The 22336-nt window shown below is 41.0% G+C and overlaps 1 protein-coding gene across 1 annotated transcript; it reads left to right on the top strand.

Moving 5' to 3' along the window:
* Positions 1–484: 484 nt before the first annotated feature.
* LOC308677128 (eukaryotic translation initiation factor 1b-like) lies at positions 485–13023 on the top strand. The gene is made up of 4 exons (XM_081343292.1): positions 485–741; positions 6533–6696; positions 11724–11825; positions 12302–13023. Exons 1-4 carry the CDS (start codon positions 711–713, stop codon positions 12344–12346), a joined length of 342 nt encoding a protein of 113 aa, XP_081199418.1. The 5' UTR covers positions 485–710; the 3' UTR covers positions 12347–13023.
* The last annotated feature ends 9313 nt before the right edge of the window (positions 13024–22336 follow it).

Here is a 22336-nt window from a genome sequence, read left to right on the forward strand (position 1 = left end):
TTCAGTGATTCACTTAACAACCATGGCAAAAAGATTGTAAAATTGGGCATGGCTCATTTAATAACTGCCTTGCTCAGCAACTGAAATTCTGGTTTTAATTGTGGCCGTAATTCAAAGACTATCTTGTATACTCTACCAACACTTTTGTTCCCCCTTGACGTTCATTTTGTGCAGGTTTTGGTTGTATTTTTACGTCTGAAAAAATTAATTTTGCTTTAGCCACGACTGAATAAACCACATTTTTTATTCAACATGCAAAACTACAAATAATATTCAAACTGCACGCTAAACCTAAATCAAACACGCACAGCATAGTTTCCGACTAACAGGTGATCGTGCTTCGAGAATCTGTTCTGTCATGCCTTTCGTAAGTTGTAGTTCGTTGTCCAAAGTTGGTTTTAAGTTTCTTCAGAAGAAGAAACTCCATTTCCCAGGATTCCACGGAAACCCTATTACCATCACATGCCCTGTCTAGGGAAAACAAGAGCCGAAATAAGAGGCGTCGGCCATTTTGCGAGCAAGCGTCGCTATTACTGTTGTAGACGTAGCATCCCCTATCCCCCCTCCCCCAGCCGGGTCTTCTCTGCCCTGCAGGTTTCGCCGTTTGTTTTCATTTTTCCTTACATTTTCTCTACTGCTGAACTTGAGAAAATCCGGGCAAACCCAGCCGCGGTCTTTTCCCCCCGAGCAGCGCCCAGCCACAGAAGCGCATGTCCACTATCCAGAATCTCCAATCCTTCGGTAAGAAATGGGTCCCCCTTTGTCTCTTGCCTCAGTGACAAGAGGACGCATCGGCACCCGCTGCGGTTTTTTCTTTGCAGGGAAATTGTTCATGGTTTGGGCTTTTCTCCCCTCCGTTTCTTCCTCCCCCATCCCTCTTCACGTTTTCCAACCCTTTCTCCGTTGCCTGTCTGCTGCAACTGCGGGCTGCTATTAAATTGGTCTCCTTTCCCACGTCCCTCACGCTGGCCGTGAACCTTATGAGGACGATGAGCCAGTATTCGCCACTTTTTAAAACCAGTGTTTAATCAGGCAGTGCTTGTCTAGGGCACGGGATTGAGCATGAGGAATAGCGCTCCTTTTGGAGCTCTGCAGGTTTAATATTGACGTAGGTACTCCAAAATGCGTTGGTTGAGAAACGGGGAGGTATATAAAATCGCTGCCCGAGAATGCCCGCCCGCTTTCTTCTACCACATCTTTGAACTTCCCAGCAGCTTTAGGAGGAGGACGCCAGGATCTTCTGGCCTCTCCCTGGTCCCAAATGCTAGTGGTCATCTGTTAATTGAAAAGTTAATTGAGAGCTTAATTAATCCTTTTGAGCCTTCTTCTGACATTAAGTGTTAGTGACAGATCGAAATGCCACTTACTTTTTCTTCTTAAATGTGTGTGTTTGTCCTAGCAAATTATACTCTTTATTAGTTCAAAGAATAATTGTATACATGACTAAAATCTGATATTTAGATTTTAAAAATATCCTTATTCAAAACTATTTGACTTACATACTTGGTTATCAGATCTTGTTTGCATTTTTGCAGTCTTCTATCAGTATAATTCTAACTCCTGAGATATTCACCACTGCATATCACTCTTTTTTCTATTGTAAGAATTTATGTGTGTGTGTGTGTGTGTGTACACACACACAGCTTGGTAAACGACATGTCTGGATTCACATGTTCAACAATGATTAATAGTAATTATTTTTTTTATAAATCCATAGTTAACATGTTAGATAGTAATATATTTTCTCTTCTTCCAGTAATATTTTCATTTTACCAGCATTAGGCAAATACATTGCTTGGTACTATCAATACATATAAAATTAGATATAGACATTTTTCTAGTATTTATACAAATAACAATAATATCAGCATATAACATCTTTTCTAACCAGCTTATGTTTCAGTTGTATTTGCAATTCAAGGTTTTATTGAATCAATGTAGATCCTGTTTTTCAAGCTCTTACTTGAATTTAGTTTCCCATCAGTATTCAAAATATTCTTGTTGGTTATGATTTTCTCAAAGTTAGTTACATTTAAGCATCCAGACATTTCACTCACCTAAGCCATCCCAATATTTTTACATTTCCCATATCATAAATAAGTGCTATTCTAATTATATCTCTCTTACTATAAAATCCATTTATACCCAAAAGTCATCTATTCTTTTAACCGTATTCAAACAAATATTTGATCATGTAATACCCCATCTGATAGGTCAAATCATCTGTTCTCTTAAGTCTAACTCTAGCCTTCTTCTTTTGCCAAGCCACTTTCCAAATCAGTGTATTCAAATCACTAAGGATTTTTTTTGTATTTTTATGGATGTTGTTTGGAATGGTAGAAACAATTTAGTGATTCTCCTGACTATAATTTATTTTATCAGATCTTTTTTCTTGTCATCAGGTATATTTTGAAGTCTTGAAAGATAAGGTGCCTTTTCCATTTCCAGTATTATAACAAAATCTTGTAGAATTTTTCTTTGCTTGTGCCAGACTGTAATTCTCTTCATTTGTAGCCTCCAACTTTTGTTCATTTTCCTCTGGTTTATGTTTTTTTTTACTTGTTTGTTCATTCTTTGTCCTTATTTTCTGAGAGTTTTTTTCTGAGATAGTAAGCTTAGATTAAGGATTGCTCATGTTGTTTAGATTATTTTTATTCTCATCATGTTTTTTTCTTGTGTCTTCTTTATATGAAAGAATTGTCTTTTGAATTGATTGCAGCATAGCATACATTTCCTCCTGGAAGGTGTTTGCCTTGTCTTGAGGTGTCACTCCTGCAGATCCCTGATATATCGGGCTGGGGGCTTCAGATGAGAATGTTGGATGTGGTTTTCTACCACATTTTGTTAGATATGCAGCATCCATTTTATCTACCCCCTCCAGATATTCTATCAAAAATACCATAATCCCCGAGTATTAGCTTTAACTAATACAACCAGTCTTAAGGTCCATGCAACAAAATCTTGTATAGTTCTTATGGTTTATGTATGGCCATTATAATCCAGTTGTTAATCCACCATTAAAAGCAATGTTTTATAATAGTTCCTCTGCTCAGTGGTACAACAATTATCAATCAACCAAAGTTTGCAGTCCAAAATGTTCAACCACCTAAGAACAATCCAAGAGCCTCCACCCTTCAAAAGTAGCCAAAAGTCAATGTTTTTCTTTCTCTGCAATAGTTCTTAAGCTTAAAAGTCAAAGCTCAGTAGATGTTTATAATCCAGAAAGGTCAGCAGTTTTTATAACAATTGTAGTTCTCACTATAGCCCAATGTATTTTCGTCTGTTCCCAGCTATTCTCTATTACAGGGCTCTTCAACCTTTTCACCCACTGTACCACTTTTAGGATATGGCAACAACCGAGTACCACCAGTCGCCTAGCAAGGTGTCAAAAACTTGATGACCAAAAAAAGGAAAAAAGTGATAAGGTACAGGTAGTCCTCGACTTAGAACAGTTCGCTTAGTGACTGTTTGAAGTTACAATGGCACTGAAAAAAGTGCCCCCCAAACCACAGCCGAGCAAGACACCTCCCTGCCCGCCAGGCAGTGCTCTTCCTCCTGTCCAAGGTTTTCATTGTTGTGAGCATTTCTGTTGAGGATTGGCAGCAGGGGTGGGGTGGGAGGAGTTTGGTTTTTATTCCCTCCCCATCTGCTGGATGGTTGCAGCAGGTTTTGGTCACTTCACATGACCCTGCAACACTGTGACCGTCATAAATATGAATCAGTTGCCAAGCATCTGAATGTAAATCACAAGACTCTGGAGGTGCTGCCACATTCCAGATGATATGCACTTTTTCTGGGCTCAGCAGAAGCGCTAGGATCAGCACCAAGCTCCAGCTGGAGCCTGGCGCTGATCCTGGTGCTTCCACTGAGCCCTGACAGCCCTGCAGCTCCAGCCATCTCGCTCAGGCTTGCGCGGTGCTGCTCATTCCCTTCCCCCGCTACCACTTTTCTAGGATGGCCGTGTACCACCTGCCAGGTGCCAATGTACCACAGGTGGAAGTGTGTAGTGGGGTGCCCCAGGGCTCTGTTCTGGGCCCAGTGCATCTTCATCAACGATATGGATGAGGGGATAGATGGGAAACTCATCAAATTTGCAGACGACACCAAGCTGGCAGGAATAGCCAATACTCCAGAAGATAGGCTTAAAATACAGGAGGATCTAGTCAGACTCGAACACTGGGCGCTATCTAACAAAATGAAATTCAGTGGGGAAAAAAGTAAGGTTCTACATTTAGGCAGGAAAAATCAAATGCACAGGTATAGTATAGGTGGTACCTTGCTCAATAGTAGTAACTGTGAGAGGGATCTCGGAGTCCTAGTAGACAATCACTTCAATATGACCCAGCATTGTGCTGCAGCTGCCAAAAAAGCCAACACAGTGCTAGGCTGCATTAACAGGGATAGAATCAAGATCAAGTGAAGTACTAATACCACTTTACAATTCTTTGGTAAGGCCACACCTGGAATACTGCATGCAGTTTTGGTCACCACGATGTAAAAAAGATGTCGAGACTCTAGAAAGGGTACAGAGAAGAGCAACAAAGATGATTGGGGGACTGGAGGCTAAACATAAGGAATGGTTGCTGGAATTGGGTATGTGTAGTTTAATGAAGAGAAGAGTGAGGGGTGACGTGATAGCAGTGTTCCAATATCTCAGGGGCTGCCACAAAGAAGAGGGAGTCAAGCTATTCTCCAAAGCACCTGAAAGCAGGACAAGAAGCAACGGATGGAAACTAGTCAAGGAGAGAAGCAACCTAGAACTAAGGAGAAACTTCCTGACAGAACAATTAACCAGTGGAACAACCTGCCTCCAGAAGTGGTGAATGCTCCAACACGAGGTTTTTAAGAAGAGACTGGACAGCCATTTGCCTGAAATGGTATAGGGTTTCCTGCCTGAGCAGGGGGTTGGACTAGATGACCTCCAAGGTCCCTTCCAAATTATTATTATTATTATTATTATTATTATTATTATTATTATTATTATTATTATTATTATTATTATTATTATTATTATTATTATTATTATTATTATTATCTCTCGGCCGTGTTGCTACAACGCAAACCAGAAGTCTGGGTTTGCTTTCCTTCTAAGGTGGCAGTTTGTTCTCATCCATTCTTTCTTGAATTACAATAATTTGTTGATAGAAAATAAAGATTTTGGAATGAAAGCTTTTCTTCATGTCCTAGAAACATAGAAAACTGATGGCAGAAAAAGACATACTGGTCCAGCCAGTCTGCTCTTTGAAATTTTTGTTTATTTTATTTTTAAAATTTTTGTCAATGATTGACCTGTGCTTATCTCAAGCATGTTCATTATCTCCACTGGAAATTGATTTCAAGCTTCCACTACTCTCTCTGTGTGAAGTAATACTTCCTAACTTACTTTTGAATTTCCCTCCTGCCAGATTGAGGTTACGCCTCTATGCTCTTGATTTTTGCTTAATATTGAAAATACTGCCTTCTAGAAATTTATTTTACACCATTAAGGTATTTAAAGGTTTCAATCATGTCTCCCCTTTCCCTTCTGTCCATCAGACTGTACATATTCAGTTCCTCCAATCTCTACTGATTTTGTTTGTCCCTCAGATCTTGCATCATTTTGTTGTCTATCTCTGGACTCACTCAACCTTATCAATACCTTTTTTAAAATGAGGTTTCCAGAATTGGATCCTGTTTCAAATGGGATCTGATTAAAGCCCTAAGTATCAAAATTATGATCTCCCTTTTCCTGGTGGTGATCCTTCTAGAGATGCATCCCAGTATTTTGTTTGCCATTACAGCTGCCTGTTTACTTATTTTGCACCATCTGCTCTGAACATATCTAAATCCTTTTCTTCTGTTACTCTGTTTAACACTGTATCCCTAAGACAGTGTTAGAAGATTCTTTTTTCCAAGTGCATGATCTTTCATTTACAAACATTGAATTGCATTTTCCACATTTTTGCCAGTTTCCCAGCAATGTCAAATAATTTACCATCTTACAAATACCTCCAGGAACATCAACTCGTATTACACGCATTTGTGTCATCAGCAGAAACACAAACCTTACCTAGCAATCCTTCTGTTGTATCGCTTGCAAACCAAGACCTAGGACTGAGCCTTATGGTACAAACAAATCAAAGTAGAGAAACAGCTTCCCAGCAGCCAATTAATTGCCACATCCCAGGAAATTTCCAGTCTGCAACTTACCCTCTGACTTCAAATATTACCCAGATTATAAATACTGCAAAGCAATTTTCACGTCTGAACAGTTCTTGTATTTAGGAAGCATCACTGGGATGTGGGCAAAAAATGCAAAAAATCTAATCATATCTTGGTATTAAATCGTGGAGTACTAACTATTAAATAGGTACAGTGAATCTGGACTGCTACTCTTCTAAGGAATTCAAACATGTACCTCCTGAGGTATAATTAGCTTCGCCACTTAGAAAATGATGAAGAGAATTTTAGGGTACCGACAACCTGTATATCTTTATTTAGAAAATGTATAAATGAAAGATTCATTTTCATTATATGAATTTTCCCTTTTCAGACCCGTTTGCTGATGCAACTAAGGGTGACGACTTACTCCCGGCAGGGACTGAAGACTACATCCATATAAGGATCCAGCAGCGAAACGGCAGAAAGACATTAACGACTGTTCAGGGAATTGCTGATGACTACGACAAAAAGAAGCTTGTGAAAGCGTTCAAAAAGGTAAAGTTTCTGTTTCTTGGATTTTGAAATGTTTGAACTAAGAATGTCCAAACTGAAAGTACATACATTTATATCTCTACATTAATTTATATAGATATGCTAAAACTGCTGTGATAGTTCTGAAATTGTGTTATGCCAATATACGTAATAATTTTTGTTTTAGCTAGTAAAAACAAGTGCTAAATGTTTTTAAAAAAACAATTGACTTCCGATTGATTTTTGAAAACTCTTTTGAGCAGTAATGGTGATAAAATTGATTTCATGGAGTCTCCTAAAACTGCCACATTTGGAAAGGATTAAGGTCTCTAATCCTTACGATTAGAAATATTACAAAATATAACCAGAATTTAATATCAATTGTTCCTAGAATATTTGTTAATATTGTGCTAATCTACTTCTTTGCTAATAACAATTATTTCAGGAAAATGCAGATTTAAAAGCAAACTAAATTTTTAATATACTACCTTTCTAAAATATATGAATGAACTAAAATGGTGGATAAAGAGATCTAATATGAAGTTTACATGAAAGATGCTAAAACTATATGAAATAGAAGTAGAACAAATAGTACTAACTAGTGATAATCAGATGTAGAACTATAAATGGTATTTACTGGAAAGCCATAATAATTTATTTGGGAGGACTACTAAAAGCCAACATGGGTTTGTCAAAAACAGATCGTGCCAGACAAACCTTATTGCATTCTTTGACCAAGTGACAAAACTAGTGGACCAGAGGAATGCTGTAGATATGGATTTCAGTAAGGCATTTGATAAAGTAGATCACAACCTACTACTTGATAAGATAGAAAAATGTGGGTTAGATAGCATCACCACCAGATGGATTCGTAGCTGGCTTACAGGCCGTACTCAGCGTGTGGTCCTCAATGGAACCGCATCTACATGGAAGGAAGTGTGTAGTGGGGTGCCCCAGGGATCTGTTCTGGGCCCAGTGCTCTTCAACATCTTCATCAACGATTTGGACGAAGGGATAAATGGGGAACTCATCAAATTTGCAGATGACACCAAGATGGCAGGAATAGCCAATACTCCAGAAGATAGGCTTAAGATACAGGAGGATCTGGACAGACTCGAACACTGGGCACTATCTAACAAAATGAAATTCAATTGTGAAAAAATTAAGGTTCTGCATTTAGGCAGGAAAAATCAAATGCACAGGTATAGTATAGGTGGTACCTTGCTCAATAGTAGGGACCTCCAAGGTCCCTTCCAAATTATTATTATTATTATTATTATTATTATTATTATTATTATTATTATTATTATTATTATTATTATTATTATTATTATTAATTTCAGAATAATAAACTTAAATTTACTAGTGCCTTGGCAAAATTCAATTGAAAGATTAGAGCTATGTCTTATAATCAGAATTATATGGTATAATGCAGTGGGGTATAACTCAAATAGAAATGGGGGTAGTAAATATACATAAGAATCCCTGCAGGCCACATACTGACTTTGAAAAATACACATTTATATTTTTTTTCTTTGACTAATGCATCAACATAATGAAGTAGAATCTAGTTATAACTAAAACTTAACTAAATATTATAATTGAGGCGGCACAAATTGAGAAATCTTTCCAGTGGGTAGAAAGGGTGGGTTAAGAGACAGCACTGAAGCATTGATCATAGCAGCACAAGAACAGGCACTAAGCACCAGATCCATGGAAAGAAGGCTGTGCCACACTAGACAGGACCCAAGGTGAGACTGTGCAGGGAGGCCTCGAGGGACAGTCTCTCCCAGCAGAATGTAAGATGAAGGCAAGAACAGCACACACTGTATACAAAAATATCTGTACAGAATATGAGCTAAACTCTCCTAAGGCTGTATGGGAGATCCCATTAAAGATTGTGGAGAAAAGAAAGCTATGGTCCTTTGGGACTTACACAACCAGACTGACAGGAGGTAGTGGCCAATCAACCATACATTGTGGTAGTATAGTAGACAAGGATCAGAAGACAGCGATGGTGATAGATGTAATGTGCCAATTGACAACGTAAGGAAGGAGTATCAGAAGGTGGAGAAGTACTAGGCCTGAAGGATCAGCTGGAAAAATTGTGGAAAGTAAACGCCAAAGTTAGGAGCACTCAGGACTGTGACTCCTAAACAGGGAGTGTGGCATCAGCAGATCCCAGGAATGACATCAGAGCTATGATCAGAAGAGTGCCATGCACCACTGTCACATCTCCTGCTTCCTCTTACCACCTCCCTGCAATGTTCCCTTTAATTTTTTACATCTCATGTATGAAAAAAAATGTTTTGTGTGGCTTCTGCCATACTACCATATTTTTCGGACCATAAGACGCACTTTTTTCCCCCCAAAGTGGGGGGGAAAACGAGGGTGCGTCTTATGGTCCGAAGGTGATCCGTATGGCCAGCCCCAACCTCTGCAAGTGGAGCACAAATCGGCACGTGCTGAGAAACGCCGATCTCACGCTCCTGCACTCTCCCTCGCTCGGTTTCAGCTTCCCTTGCTACAAGAGAAAGCAGGCTGAAACGGAGTGAGGGAGATTGCCAGGAATGCGAATCGGCTGATCTCGCGCTGCTGCAATCTGCCTCGTTTCAGCCTGCTTTCTCTTGTAGCAAGGGAAGCTGAAACCGAGCAAGGGAGTTTGCAGGAGCGTGAGATCGGCCGATTCGCATTTCTGGCAATCTCCCTCACTCCGTTTCAGCTTGCTTTCTCTTGTAGCAAGGGAAGCTGAAACCGAGCAAGGGAGTTTGCAGGAGCGTGAGATCGGCCGATTCGCATTTCTGGCAATCTCCCTCACTCCGTTTCAGCTTGCTTTCTCTTGTAGCAAGGGAAGCTGAAACCGAGCGAGGGAGTTTGCAGGAGCGTGAGATCGGCCGATTCGCATTTCTGGCAATCTCCCTCACTCCGTTTCAGCTTGCTTTCTGCAAGAGAAAGCCGGGCTGCAGGGCCGCCTCCGCGGGTACTGCTCTAATGCAGAGAGGGAAGGACAAAGAGGGAGGGAAGGAAGGAAGGGACAATGGGAGAGGGAGGGAGAGAAAGAGAGGGAGAGAGAAAGAGAGGGAGAGAGAGAGAAGGAGAAAGAATTTTTTTTCTTGTTTTCCTGCTCTAAAAACTGGGTGCGTCTTATGGTCCGGTGCGTCTTATGGTCCAAAAAATACGGTAAGTACAAATTTGTATGCAAGAAATCTGCCTGCCTGTTGTCTGGGGGAATAGGCACAAGCTTGCTGCCTCAGTTTAATTGCATCAGCTAAGGGAACTTGAGGTTACCATAGCGCAGACTGAGAAGGAGTTTTGTCACATGGTGCTTCTTCTGTAATTGTTCCTCAACAGCACCAAGCAATCTTTGCTACTATAAGCTGAGACAGAAAGCTTGTGCAGGACTCCCTCTTAAATCAGGAGACCAATGTTTTGATTGTTGTTGATTAAATTATTATTATTTAGTTTTAAAATGTAATATCTATACTTTGTTTTATTTTCTTAAATATGACTCTCTTGCACTTTAATCTAGTACAGATCTCCCATGTTCAAAGTTCTGACAGCCACCACTCATCCCCCCTGTGGTCATGTGACCATATTTTGGGCGCTCAGTAATCAGCTCACATTTACATCCATTTGCAGCATGCCATAGTCTTGTGACTGCAGTTTATAACATTTTTGCTGGAAACTGCAAAAAAAGTCTCTTTAATGAAGAATGGGTTGACTCAATGATTGAGGCATTTGCTTAACCAACATGCATTTGCTTTATGGGTGCCACATACAGGTAATCTTCGAGTTACGAGCGTTCCCTTAATGAATGTTCAACCGCAGTGGCACTGCAACATTCACCCTGCCACCCTCGGTTACCCTAGGTACTAGACCTTGGATACTCAATCTTGCGAAGATCAAGATCCTTCGCTTTCTTGGCTGCTCCAGGCCTTTGGTGCATTCGCAGAGAATGGAGGCCTAAGTAACGCAAGATCACATGAGATCAGTGGAGCGAGATCTCACGCTACTGGTCTTGTGTGATCTCATGGTACTTCTGGGCTCTGTTCTCTACAACAGAGAATGGAACCGAAGCCGGGGGAGGATCCCAAGTGCCTCCGGAGTTCCAATACAGGCATAAGAGGCCTTTTCTGGGCTGCTGCCGCCCAGAAAGAGGCCTTGGGAGGCTTCTGCATGCCTCTGGAGGCCCAATACATGTGTCAGATGCCTTTTCCGGGCTGGTGACACCCGGAAAGGAGAATGGAGGATACTTCAGTGGGCCTCTGAAAGTCTGTTCTGAGCCTCAGATGCCTCCTGCAGGCCTCCGAGGCCCAAAATAGAGGCTGTGAGAGGCTTTTGCATGCTTCCAGAGGTCCGTTCAGGTCCTTGGAGGCCTCTGAGGCTCAGAACGGAGGTGCCTCTGGAGGTTTGTTCTGGGCCTCTAAGGCCTCCTCCACAACTCTGAGGCCCAGAACGGAGGCCAGGGGTGGCAGTCATGTGCTTCCCGATGTCCATTCTGGGCCTCGGAGGCCTCCCTCTGCTCTTGCCCGGAGCAGAGAAAGAAACAGAGAGGCTGGACAGGGGACAGTTCTTCACTCACAAGGTACGTAAGTGACCTGGCAGGATTGGGTAGCGGAGCAATTGTGGGGACCCCAGGAAGTTTCTCAGTGAGGGGGCTTGGGTGGACTGAAGCAGATGACCTGTTCCATCACTAGGCCCCCCGTGGCCTTCCCCACCCTGAGATACCCACGCATTAAATTAGTAAATGCGTGGGCAAAAACTGGAAGTGAATTGCATTCAAGGTATGAGATTCACTCCTACGAATCCTTGAGATACGAATGGAATGGGCAGGCTCCATTACGTTCGTAACTTGAGGACTACCTGTAATCACTACAAAAAAGCTCATAAAATTGGGTGTAGTCAAATGATGGCCTGTTTAATTATGCGACTTAAAATCATAATTGCAGACTCATTAATAGTTGTAAATTAAGGATTATCTGTAATGGAAATAGCATCAAGTACCTGAAAAACAATTTGTTGGCACTGAATATAGCAATGTTTTTCTGCAGAAATTTGCTTGTAATGGTACTGTGGTTGAACATCCTGAATACGGGGAAGTTATCCAGTTACAGGGTGACCAGAGGAAGAACATTTGCCAATTCCTTTTAGAGGTGAGTAACTTGTTACAACTCTTTCAATTCAGACTGCTGACTCAAATATTACAATGCACGTAGCTTATTTAGGTTAAACAAATACTTGAAAATTGTTAATATGCTTTTGGTCCGAACATGATAACAAAATAGAAATTTGTTAGTTTTGTGAGCTTTATTGTCTTCTCTAAATTGATAAAGAGTTTAATCTTGAGGCTAAATAGAAGAATGTAACAGTTTGACTCTAACATTTGGTTTTTTGAATATCGCAATTAATGCCATATATTTGAATAGTTAAGATTTTATTGTAGGAAGTTTTAAGGAAGCATTTGAGGGTTCTCTAGCTTGACTTGTAAACTGAAAACTGCTGCTATATGTAACTATGTACCAATCTCAACTGTTCATCATTGTACTTCGATTAATATCTGGATTTATTTTATGTGACATTTCTAGTCCTAACTGCCAAGGGCTTACTGGTGTTTGTATATTTTCTGCAGGTTGGCATTGTTAAAGAGGAACAACTGAAAGTTCATGGCTTCTGAAATGTGTGTACTTACCTGAAGAACTCTATAGGTTTTATTTTATCAAGTGAGCTACTCTGTGAAATATGATTCTTTATAGTAAATGGACTTCCCATTCAAATTCTGATTTGCTTTTGCATGATTACAGAAAAGGTATGGGTTGTAGATTAGAAACACATAAGAAGACTGCAGTAAGATGGTAAAAAAAGAAGTGCTTAAGAATTTTAATGCATTTCCAATGGAAATGTTTTACTGCTGATAGTTCAGTGTATTATTATTTGTGTGATTTAAATGTATTAAAACCATGTGTGTTGCAGCTTAAATAAACTCTCTTTATCTTAACCATTTGTGTAGAATGCCTTATATACTCCAGCCAATTTAAACATATAATCAGATTTTAACTAAATAGCAGGCCAGCTCAAATTTCAGAAGCTAAGACTCAAGCATTTAAATTGACATAAAGTTTTCATTATTACTTAGCAGTCCAATAGAAACTATTAGCTATTCCTTGCATGTATGAGAATTATATTGTCTAATCAGTACTCTTAAGAAATGTGATAGGATGATCTGTTATAGAAGATATTGGTGCTTGAAGAAAAAGGTGCCCATCCTGAATAACCAGGTGAACCCAATCATCCCAGTCAAAAGGAGAGCATATGTTCCAAGTTGCATTCTTGTTCTACTAGATCAGACATGTCAAACACAGATTTGGCCCCCGGGGCTGTCCCAAAAATGGCAAGGGACTGGCCCCCACCCCAGCCCTGGCCCACCCCAACCCAGCTGAGTGCCCCCCCCAGCACACACACATGAAATGGCGAGCACTTGGAGGCTGGTGGTGTGCAGCAGCAGCTCATTTGCCTCACCCCACCCACCCCTCCTAGCCTAATCCTGTCACACACGGCCATGCCCTGCTTTGCCTGGCCTCTCCTCGTCCGGCTTGCTTGGGCCATGGCGTTCAGTAAGTCTAGCACCCCAGGGATGCCCGGCCTGTGGGATGAAAGGCAGGGAGATGGGAGTGCACAGTGGCACAAGCCAAGCGTCGGCCAGCTCCTGGTCACCCTCTCCGGCACGTGGTTGGGCCGGAGAGAAACGCAACACTCATGCCTCTCTCTCTCTCTCTCTCTCTCTCTCTCTCTCTCTCTCCCCACAAGCAACATTGAGGTGACCACGCCCACCTTCGCCACACCCACCCAATCTGCCATGAACACCACAGCCATGCTCACCTAGTAGGCCACGCCCACCTGGCACCCGGCAATAAATAAGTGGGTTTTGGGTTGCAGTTTGGGCACTTCATCTCTAAAAGGTTTGTCATCACTGCTCTAGGCCGTGGGCCGAGTTTGCCTGCAATACTGCACTTTAATGACTGTGTCACAAGGGCGCTTTATAAAGCCTTGATTACCAAGATTTTATCATCTGTTTGCTAGACGTTATTAAAAGAGGGCTTTCCTCTCTAAGGATATCAAGATCTGAATTTAACAGAAAGAAGAAAGATGCAATCCAATTCAACAAATTAAGCACAGGAGAGAGGGTATGAAACAACAAGCAGCCTCTCAAGTTTCCATGCTGGCAGAATTGTCTCTAACTGTTTAGTCCAGCTATTATAGGACAAATAGTAGATCTTCAAATAATTAATTTTCAATAAATTTTGTAAAGTTTAAATGTGCACAATATTTTAAATCAAGACTGGGAATTGTTAATACTGAGGGTTAGGTTTTAAATATAATGTCTACATAACTCTAATGCGTGGAAGCAGAGTTAAAGATGAGGATGTGCCATATCTTTTATACTGTAAGACTGGGCATTTCCATGGTTAAGAGGCTATACTTGATTTTTTTAAAATCAATTTTTAAGATGACATAATAATGATGATGTAACATCACCAATGTGACATAATAGTGATGACGTAACATCACCCATGGAAGACGTAGTATTCTTGGTTTTTCAGTTGACTGAAGAAAAAGCATGTTATGCCAGAAAAGCACGTTATAACAGAAACTTCTGATTTAAATGTACACAATCTCCCCATATACACCCCTCAAAGTCAGCATCATTTGGGAGTTGTAGAATTTGTAAGAAAAGAACCTGGAGAATCTTAGAAGGTGAAATTATTGTGTTTGTGCTGTTGGTCTATTTGAATGACACCAGATGGCATATTTCTTAAAATTTAAAGTGTGTTTTTTCTACCAAACGTATTAGAATTAAGAGCTCTTTAGCTGCTTGCTTAACTGAAACTTCAAGAAGCAACTATAGTGAATCTGCAAAATTTATGGCATAAACAGGCAGTCCAAGGTAACCAAATAATAGAAGTAGACCTCAAAGACCACAAAATCAAATTATTTGCAAGCCTATATTGAAAAATAATACATTATTAAAATCCCATCAAACAATCATGAAAGTGGTAGTAGCAGTGGATGCTTCAATTTTAATGGAGCAAATATCAATAAGTAAAACCCATTCAAACACAAGCTCTTTTAGAGTTCTCCCTAATTTTTAAAAGTGGGAAGGGGTCCTGAGAGCAAAAAATTAAGAAACATTGGGAACAGAGAACAAACCTTTAATGTAGGCCAGGACCCTTTTCTTGGATTGCAGGCTGCCTCCAAATATTGTTACACTGTAGCTTCCATACTGTCGTATTTTTCTTGACTGAGATTCAGAGGAGTAGTAATCATTCTCACACAATGAGACATATACAGATCTATACATTGGAGGAACAAAACAACCACTTCACAAATGCATCTGCATAACATAGGAGAACAAACCCATCAGGACAAGATTGAGCAGTCCATCTGCATTTGAAAGACAAAGATCACTCTTTTGAAGACAGCAAAGTCCATATCCTGGACAAAGAGGATCACTGGTTTGAAAGGGGTCAAAGAGCCATCTATATTAAGATTGAACATCTCTCTCTCTCAACAGAGGAGGAAAGATACAACACCATCTATCTCCTGTTTTCAATACAGTCCTTTCAGCAGTTTCAAGAAGGTCCCACACCCATATGCACTGTTCAGGTGATCTGAGGGCACAGATAAACCTTCAAGTGGCCTCAACAACTCTCAGAAAGAGTGTTAACGACCAGATGATTGCAGGGAATATAAATCCATCCTCCAACATTCAGTCAGAACTGAGTAAGCTTCTTTGATGACAAGCAAACATCTTCAAGGAAAAACACATTCCAGCTGCAAAAGGACCTTTGGGACAACCATGACCTGGGAATGACTGAGAATCTCCATAGACATTAAGCATATCTTAATATCTTTAAAAGTGGCTCCTTTGGTAATAAGCTATTACTAAAGCAAGTTGTTATTTAATATATGCCAATAGAAGACAGACTTTGAAAAGAAAAGAAGATCTTTGGCTTCACCATGTTTGCCCTAGTCACTTTCAGAAATCCAACCTTAAATTTAGGTTGTCTGATGAATTTGTTAGAATAGTGATCTCTGTTGGGTCTTCCAAGCTCCTTCTCATTTCTGACTTTAGTTTTCATAGATTAATTTATGAGATCACTGAGTGATCTTATAAATTAATGAGATAAGACCATGATATAATGATCTTAGTGAGGAGATCATGTCATCTACACCATATTCCCCATCTCAGATACAGTAACAGTAACCAAATCTCCTACACCTATCTCCATCCCTCTGGGCCCTCCACCTCTGCTGATTTTAGAAAAAGATGTGTAAGGTCTATTTTTTTTTTTTTTATTATTATTATTATTATTATTATTATTATTATTATTATTATTATTATTATTATTATTATTATTATTATTATTATTATTATTATTATTATGTTGGAAGGGACCTTGGAGGTTATCTAGTCCAACCCCCTGCTCAGGCAGGAAACCCTATACCATTTCAGACAAATGACTGTCCAGTCTCTTCTTAAAAACTTCCAGTGTTGGAGCATTCACCGCTTGTGGAAGCAGGTTGTTCCACTGGTTAATTGTTCTAACTGTCAGGAAGTTTCTCCTTAGTTCTAGGTTGCTTCTCTCCTTGATGAGTTTCCATCCGTCGCTTCTTGTCCTGCCTGCAGGAGCTTTGGAGAATAGCTTGACTCCCTTTTCTTTGTGGCAGCCCCTGAGATATTGGAACACTGCTATCATGTCACCCATCATCCTTCTCTTCATTAAACTACACATATCCAATTCCAGCAACTGTTTCTTATATATTTTAGCCTCCAGTCCCCTAATCATCTTTGTTGCTCTTCTCTCTACTCTTTCTAAAGTCTCAAAATCTTTTTTACATTGTGGTGACCAAAACTGGATGCAGTATTCCAAGTGTGGCATCTTGATTCTGTCCCTCTGTTAATGCAGCCTAGCACTGTGTTGGCTTTTTTGGTAGCTGCAGAAGGCTGCTGGCTCATATTTAAGTGATTGTCCACTAGGACTCCAAGGTTCCTCTCACAGTTGCTACTATTGAGCCAGGTACCCCCCTATACTATACCTCCATCTCTTGGGATCCCTCTGGGAAAGTAATATATGTGTGTAAGGACAATCTAAAGATTTTAAACAATTTTTCAGTGTAGTCTCCCCCAAACCTCTGTCTTTTCTCCATCACCCAAAAATTATTTTTTTCTGGTCAAGAAGAACAGCATGTTGATTCTAGTCTTTTAATGCACCATGCTATTAGATATTAAGCAGCAACATTTCACTATATTGTGTCTCTGTAACAGTTCAAACACTGGAGGAACTGGAAAAACTTGTATAACAAAAGGCGAAAGATCTAATCATTTTATTTTCTTAGAAAAATCTTCCATTTTATTCCACTCAGAAAAGTTTCACATAAGGAGAGAATAAATTTTTATTCCCATTTTTAATTCTTACTGTCTTATCTTCAGAGTTCACTGCAACCATGAGGTGGCAGCATTAGATTTATTTCACAGCAAAAGTGGTAATAATCACCAAGGTCTGCTTTTAGTTGGGATTGTTGAGCTCTATCATTATGCACATATTATGGAACTAAGTCTAGTTCATTCTGTTTCTTTAAAAGTGAAATATGAAACACCTGGTCACTCTTTATAAATAGAAATGAACTAAAGGAAGTTCTCAGCCCTTTTCATAGATAAAAGATCAGGAGGAACAGACTGTGTCTGCTTTGTCTGGTCACATTCGCCCTAGTTTTGCTCCAGCAGAGACTTTTGACAGTTAGGAACTTAACACTGTTCTTGGATAATTTGCTTTAACTTCAGGGCTAGCCCAAAATATTTTGCACTTAAAGGCAACATCTCCATCCAGTTCCAATTCACTCTGCAGTATAAGAAAAAAAATTGAAGTCAATATTTTTGACTTCTCTCTCTCTCTTAGTTAGTGGGGAAATCAAATTCACTTAACAACCATGTTACTAATTTAATCTCTCTCTCCCTTTCTTTCCCTCCTTCCCTCTCTCTCTCTCTCTCTCTCTCTCTCTCTCTCTCTCTCTCTCTCTCTCTCTCTCTCTCTCTCACACACACACACACACACACACACACACACACACACACACACACACACAAACCAATAATGTTTATGGGGAAAATATTTTTACACTAAATTCTGGTCAAATCATATTTTAAAAAGTATTGATCTGATGTCAAAACCAAATGTTTTTAACCATTTGAGAGCAAAAGTGAATTAAATAATTTGTCCCAGGCATAGTGGTGGTGGGGATGGTAGTGGTGACTTTCTACTTTATTATGTGATTTAGCTTTGCCTGTGACATATTACTTTAAAGAGCCTTCTGCATTGGGTTGTTTCAAACTGTGTGATCTTCAATCCTAAAACGTTTTAGCCAGCCTGAGCTTTTCTGGCAATTCTGCACCTGAAATCATATATCTAAAAGTTTGTGATAGTCTGGTTTAAATTCTCTAGCCAAGTTGTATCCACCAACATATTCCTATTCAGCTAGGAATGGTCATGATATAATCTCAGGCAGGTTGATTGCTCACTCTTCTGCTGTAGTGGTAGGGCATTTCTCCATTGCAATCTCCATTTTTTAAATGAGAATTAGTTCATAACCCATTCTTCACTCACCATCTTGCTTCTGTCTAGATCTGCCTCCCTGACTTGTTGCTTTAGTGTAATTAGATTTTCAGAAGCTGGTTCCATAGGAGTTCCCAATTTCATAGACTTACTGGCCATGAAATGATGCAATTCAAGTGGTGGTGAAAACTGGAGAAACAATAACAAAGCTGAGAAGGGTTTTATTTCAAAATTGTTTATTTTAATCTAGTGTTTATCTGATATATGAGGAAATATTTATTTGCAAAGATACTTTTTAATACTTCAGTCTAGGCATTCTCTGGTCGAAAACAAAAATGTGCTCTGAATTTTCAAAAGCTTCTTGTTATTCCAGTTTCTTTGATTTGGAATAAATGTTTATCTTCAAAACCAGCACATTACTACTGTACATTATTCCTAAATGGTAACATAGTGAAAAACACAGTGTGACTATACTCATATTGTAAATTGTGATGATGTTTATAAAGGCATCAAGATAAGGAAATAGGCCTTATGCTAGGGTTTATAAGGATCATATTGCAATAAATGCAAAAAGTCCAAAGCAGTTGGGAAGCCTTTCGACAGTTCCAGAATCCACCAATAAAGAGAAAAAATAAGAAACTTGTGTTTCAAGGTTTTTGAAGCCGTGCAATATAATTTTCTACCAAAATTTGCGGAGTAAACTACTCTATTTAAACAATACATTTAAGTGCAAGTACAGAAGCGCTTTAACCACTATATACTATTCAGCTGTGAATACACACAAACATAAATTAATTTCACATTTTTCTTTTCTTTTCACTGTCATTTTTTCCCCTAAAAATGTAAAGAAGAAAACAGTATTTTTTCCCATATCTTATATCTATAAATTTAAGATATAGATATAAATTTTAAATTATATCTATAAACAAATTTAAGGAATACATTTTAAATCCTCATCATTCAAACTTAATCAAGAAAAAAATCCATTAGAAACAACAATATATTAAACTTTAATTGTTCCAAAGTTTTCTTTGCAGTAAGCCTGGCCTCTTAGTCCATTTAAAATATTACCAAAATTAACATTTTGCTGCTTATTTACACATTTTTAAAAAAATCTTACATAAATCTTTTTTCACTGAGTTGGAGGAAACATCCCAAATGCAACAGAACTTGTCCTGAAGATTTTTAATATCCAAAATTTTACAACCAATTTCCAATAAAAATAATTAAAAAGGGAAGTGGGCAAAACCAGCATCCCTTCTGAAGGCTCCAACTTACAGCTCAAGCAAAGCTGACTCTCTGGCTTCAAGAGCTGTAAAAAGAGACTGCTGTTTTAGGGCAGGGCTTTTCAACCTTTTCACCCATTGTACCACTTTTAGGATAAGGCAATGTCAGAATACCACCAGTCGCCCAGGAAGGTGTCAAAAACTTGACCAAAAAAAAGAAAAGGAAAAAAAAAGATAAAGTACAGGTAGTCCTCGACTTACAACAATTCACTTAGTGACTGTTCAAAGTCACGACAGCACTGAAAAAAGTGACTTATGACCATTGCAGCATCCCCAAGGTCATGTGATTTACATGCAGATGCTTGGCAACCGATTCATATTTATGATGGTCACAGTGTTCCAGGGTCATGTGATTGCCTTTTGCAACCTTCTGACAAGCAAAGTTAGTGGGGAAATCAGATTCACTTAACAACCATGTTACTAATTTAATCTCTCTCTCCCTCTCTTTCCCTCCCTCCCTCCCTCTCTCTCTCTCCCTCTCTCTATTTTTCTCTCTCCCTCCCTCCCTCCCTCTTTCTTTCTCCCTCCTTCTCTCTCTTCCTCTTTATCTCTCTCCCTCCCTCTCCCTCCCTTTCTCTCTCTCTATTTCTCTCTCTCCCCTCTCTCTCTCCCTCTTTCTTTCTCCCTCCCTCTCTCCCTTTCTCTCCCTCTCTATTTATCTCTCCCTCTCTTTCTCCCTCTCCCCATTTCTCTCTCTTTCTCTCTCTCTCTATTTCTTTTTTCTCTCTCCCTCCCTCTTTCTCTCTCTCCTTCTCTCTCTCTCCCTCTCTTTCTCTCTCTCCCTCTCTTTCTCCCTCTCTCTATTTCTCTCCCTCTCTCTCCCTCCCTCCCTCCCTCCCTCCCTCCCTCTCTCCCATTGTCCCTTCCTTATTTCCTTCCTTCTTTTCTTACCTCCCTCTTTGTCCTTTCCTCCTTCCCTCCCTCCCTCCCATTGTCATTCCTTCCTTCCTTCCTTCCTTCCTTCCTTCCTTCCTTCCTTCCTTCCTTCCTTCCTTCCTTCCTTCCTTCCTTCCTTCCTTCTCCTGGCGCCGGCCAAGGGCAAGCAGGGCAAGGCCCAGCTCGAAAATCAACTGTGTGTGTGTGTGTGGGGGGGGGGAAATCCACGCAGCAACCCAGCTACCTGGCCTTCCAGCTGCTCTTTGCTCCGCTGATCAGCTGGGAGGCTGGGACTCCATATCCGACACCACCAGCCAGCTGGAAGTCCCGGCGGGTGGCCCTGACATCACCAAACAGCCGGGAGTGTCTGCAACCTTCTCTCAGGTGCCAGTCAGCTGGGAGTGCCGGTGCTTTCTAGTAGGACCAGCTGTCAAGCCCCAGGCTCGACAATCAACCAGGGTGGGGGGGAATCCGTGCAGCAGCCCAGCTACCTGGCCTGCCAGCCACTCCGGTCTGTGAAACCATTAAAAGCTTTTATGAGGTTAGGGGCCCAAACGTGATCGAGAATAGCTGAATGGAGGGCTATGCATGCTTTTGGCAAGATGCAAGAGAGTTTGAGAAGCTGACATCCGAAACAACACATCCTGTATTTTATTTTAAATATTTTTAAAGACTGGGAGAGAGAGGTAGCCAGGTTGCTGTGCAGATTCACCCCCCCCCCCGGTTGATTGTTGAGCCCGGGGCTTGACAGCTGCTCCTACTAGAAACCACCAGAGCTCCCAGCTGACTGGCGGCCCTGAGAGAAGGTTGCCGATGCTCTGGCTGTTCAGTGGCATCAGGGCTGCCCACTGGGACTTCCAGCTGGCCGGCGTCATCAGATCCAGAGTCCCAGCCTCCCAGCTGATCAGCGGTGCTCTCCACTGGTCAGTGGCATTGAATCCAGAGTCTCAGCCTCCCAGCTGATCAGCAGAGCAATGAGCAACTGGCAGGCCAAGTAGCCGGATTGCTGCGCAGATTGCCCCCTGGTTGATTGTTGAGCCTGGGGCTTGACAGCCACTCCTGCTCGAAAGCCAGGATTTGGTGGCTGGCAAGACGCTCGTGTGGGGCTCTTCTGGGGCTAGTGGGCCGAAGGGGGACTGGCCTCCCTCTCTCCGTGCTAGAGCAGCACCCATGGAGGCAGCCAAAGGCAAGCAGGGCAAGGCCGCTCCTGCTCAAAAGCCAGGGTTCGGCAGCTGGCGAGGCTCTCCCGGGGCTGGCAGGTGATGGGGAGGAGTAGACCGATCGCCTTACCGGTACCTGGGACTCCAATGCGCCTTCCCGGCCATGTGTGCCCTGAAGAAGTGCCGATCAGAAGTCAATCCGGTTGCTGCATGAGTCCCTGGGTTGGGTGGGGCCTCGCTCTGCGCCTGCACTCTTCATTTGCCCTTGGTAGGGTTCTTGCAGGCTGCTGCCAAGCAGCATGTTTTCTGCAAGCAAGTGAGCTGGAAAGGAGCAGAGCGTGGGGGTGGGGTGGGGGGGAGGAAGGTGACACCGCGTACCACCAGCCAGGTGCTCGCATACCACCAGTTGAAAAGCCCTGTTTTAGGGCACTCTGTCCAATCACAAGTCCTTTCCTCCATTTGGGGAGGAATTTAGAGAATCAGGTTTTTTCACTTTATCCTGCAATCATTGCTCTGCTAAAAGCAAAGCCATCTTTAGTGGGTGTTCACTAATGCTTGACTTGAACAACAATGTTCACAGTGAAATAAGAATATAGTGAAGAGTCTTGCTTCTTTATCATCTCTGAATATTATAATAATAATAATAAAGTTAGAAGGGACCTTGGAGATCATCTAGGTCCAACCCTCTGCTCAGGCAGGAAACCCTATACCATTTCAGACAAATGGCTCTCCA

Source organism: Vipera berus (assembly GCF_964194415.1).
Source record: "Vipera berus genome assembly, chromosome: Z".
In the NCBI taxonomy this organism is placed as follows: Eukaryota; Metazoa; Chordata; class Lepidosauria; order Squamata; family Viperidae; genus Vipera; species Vipera berus.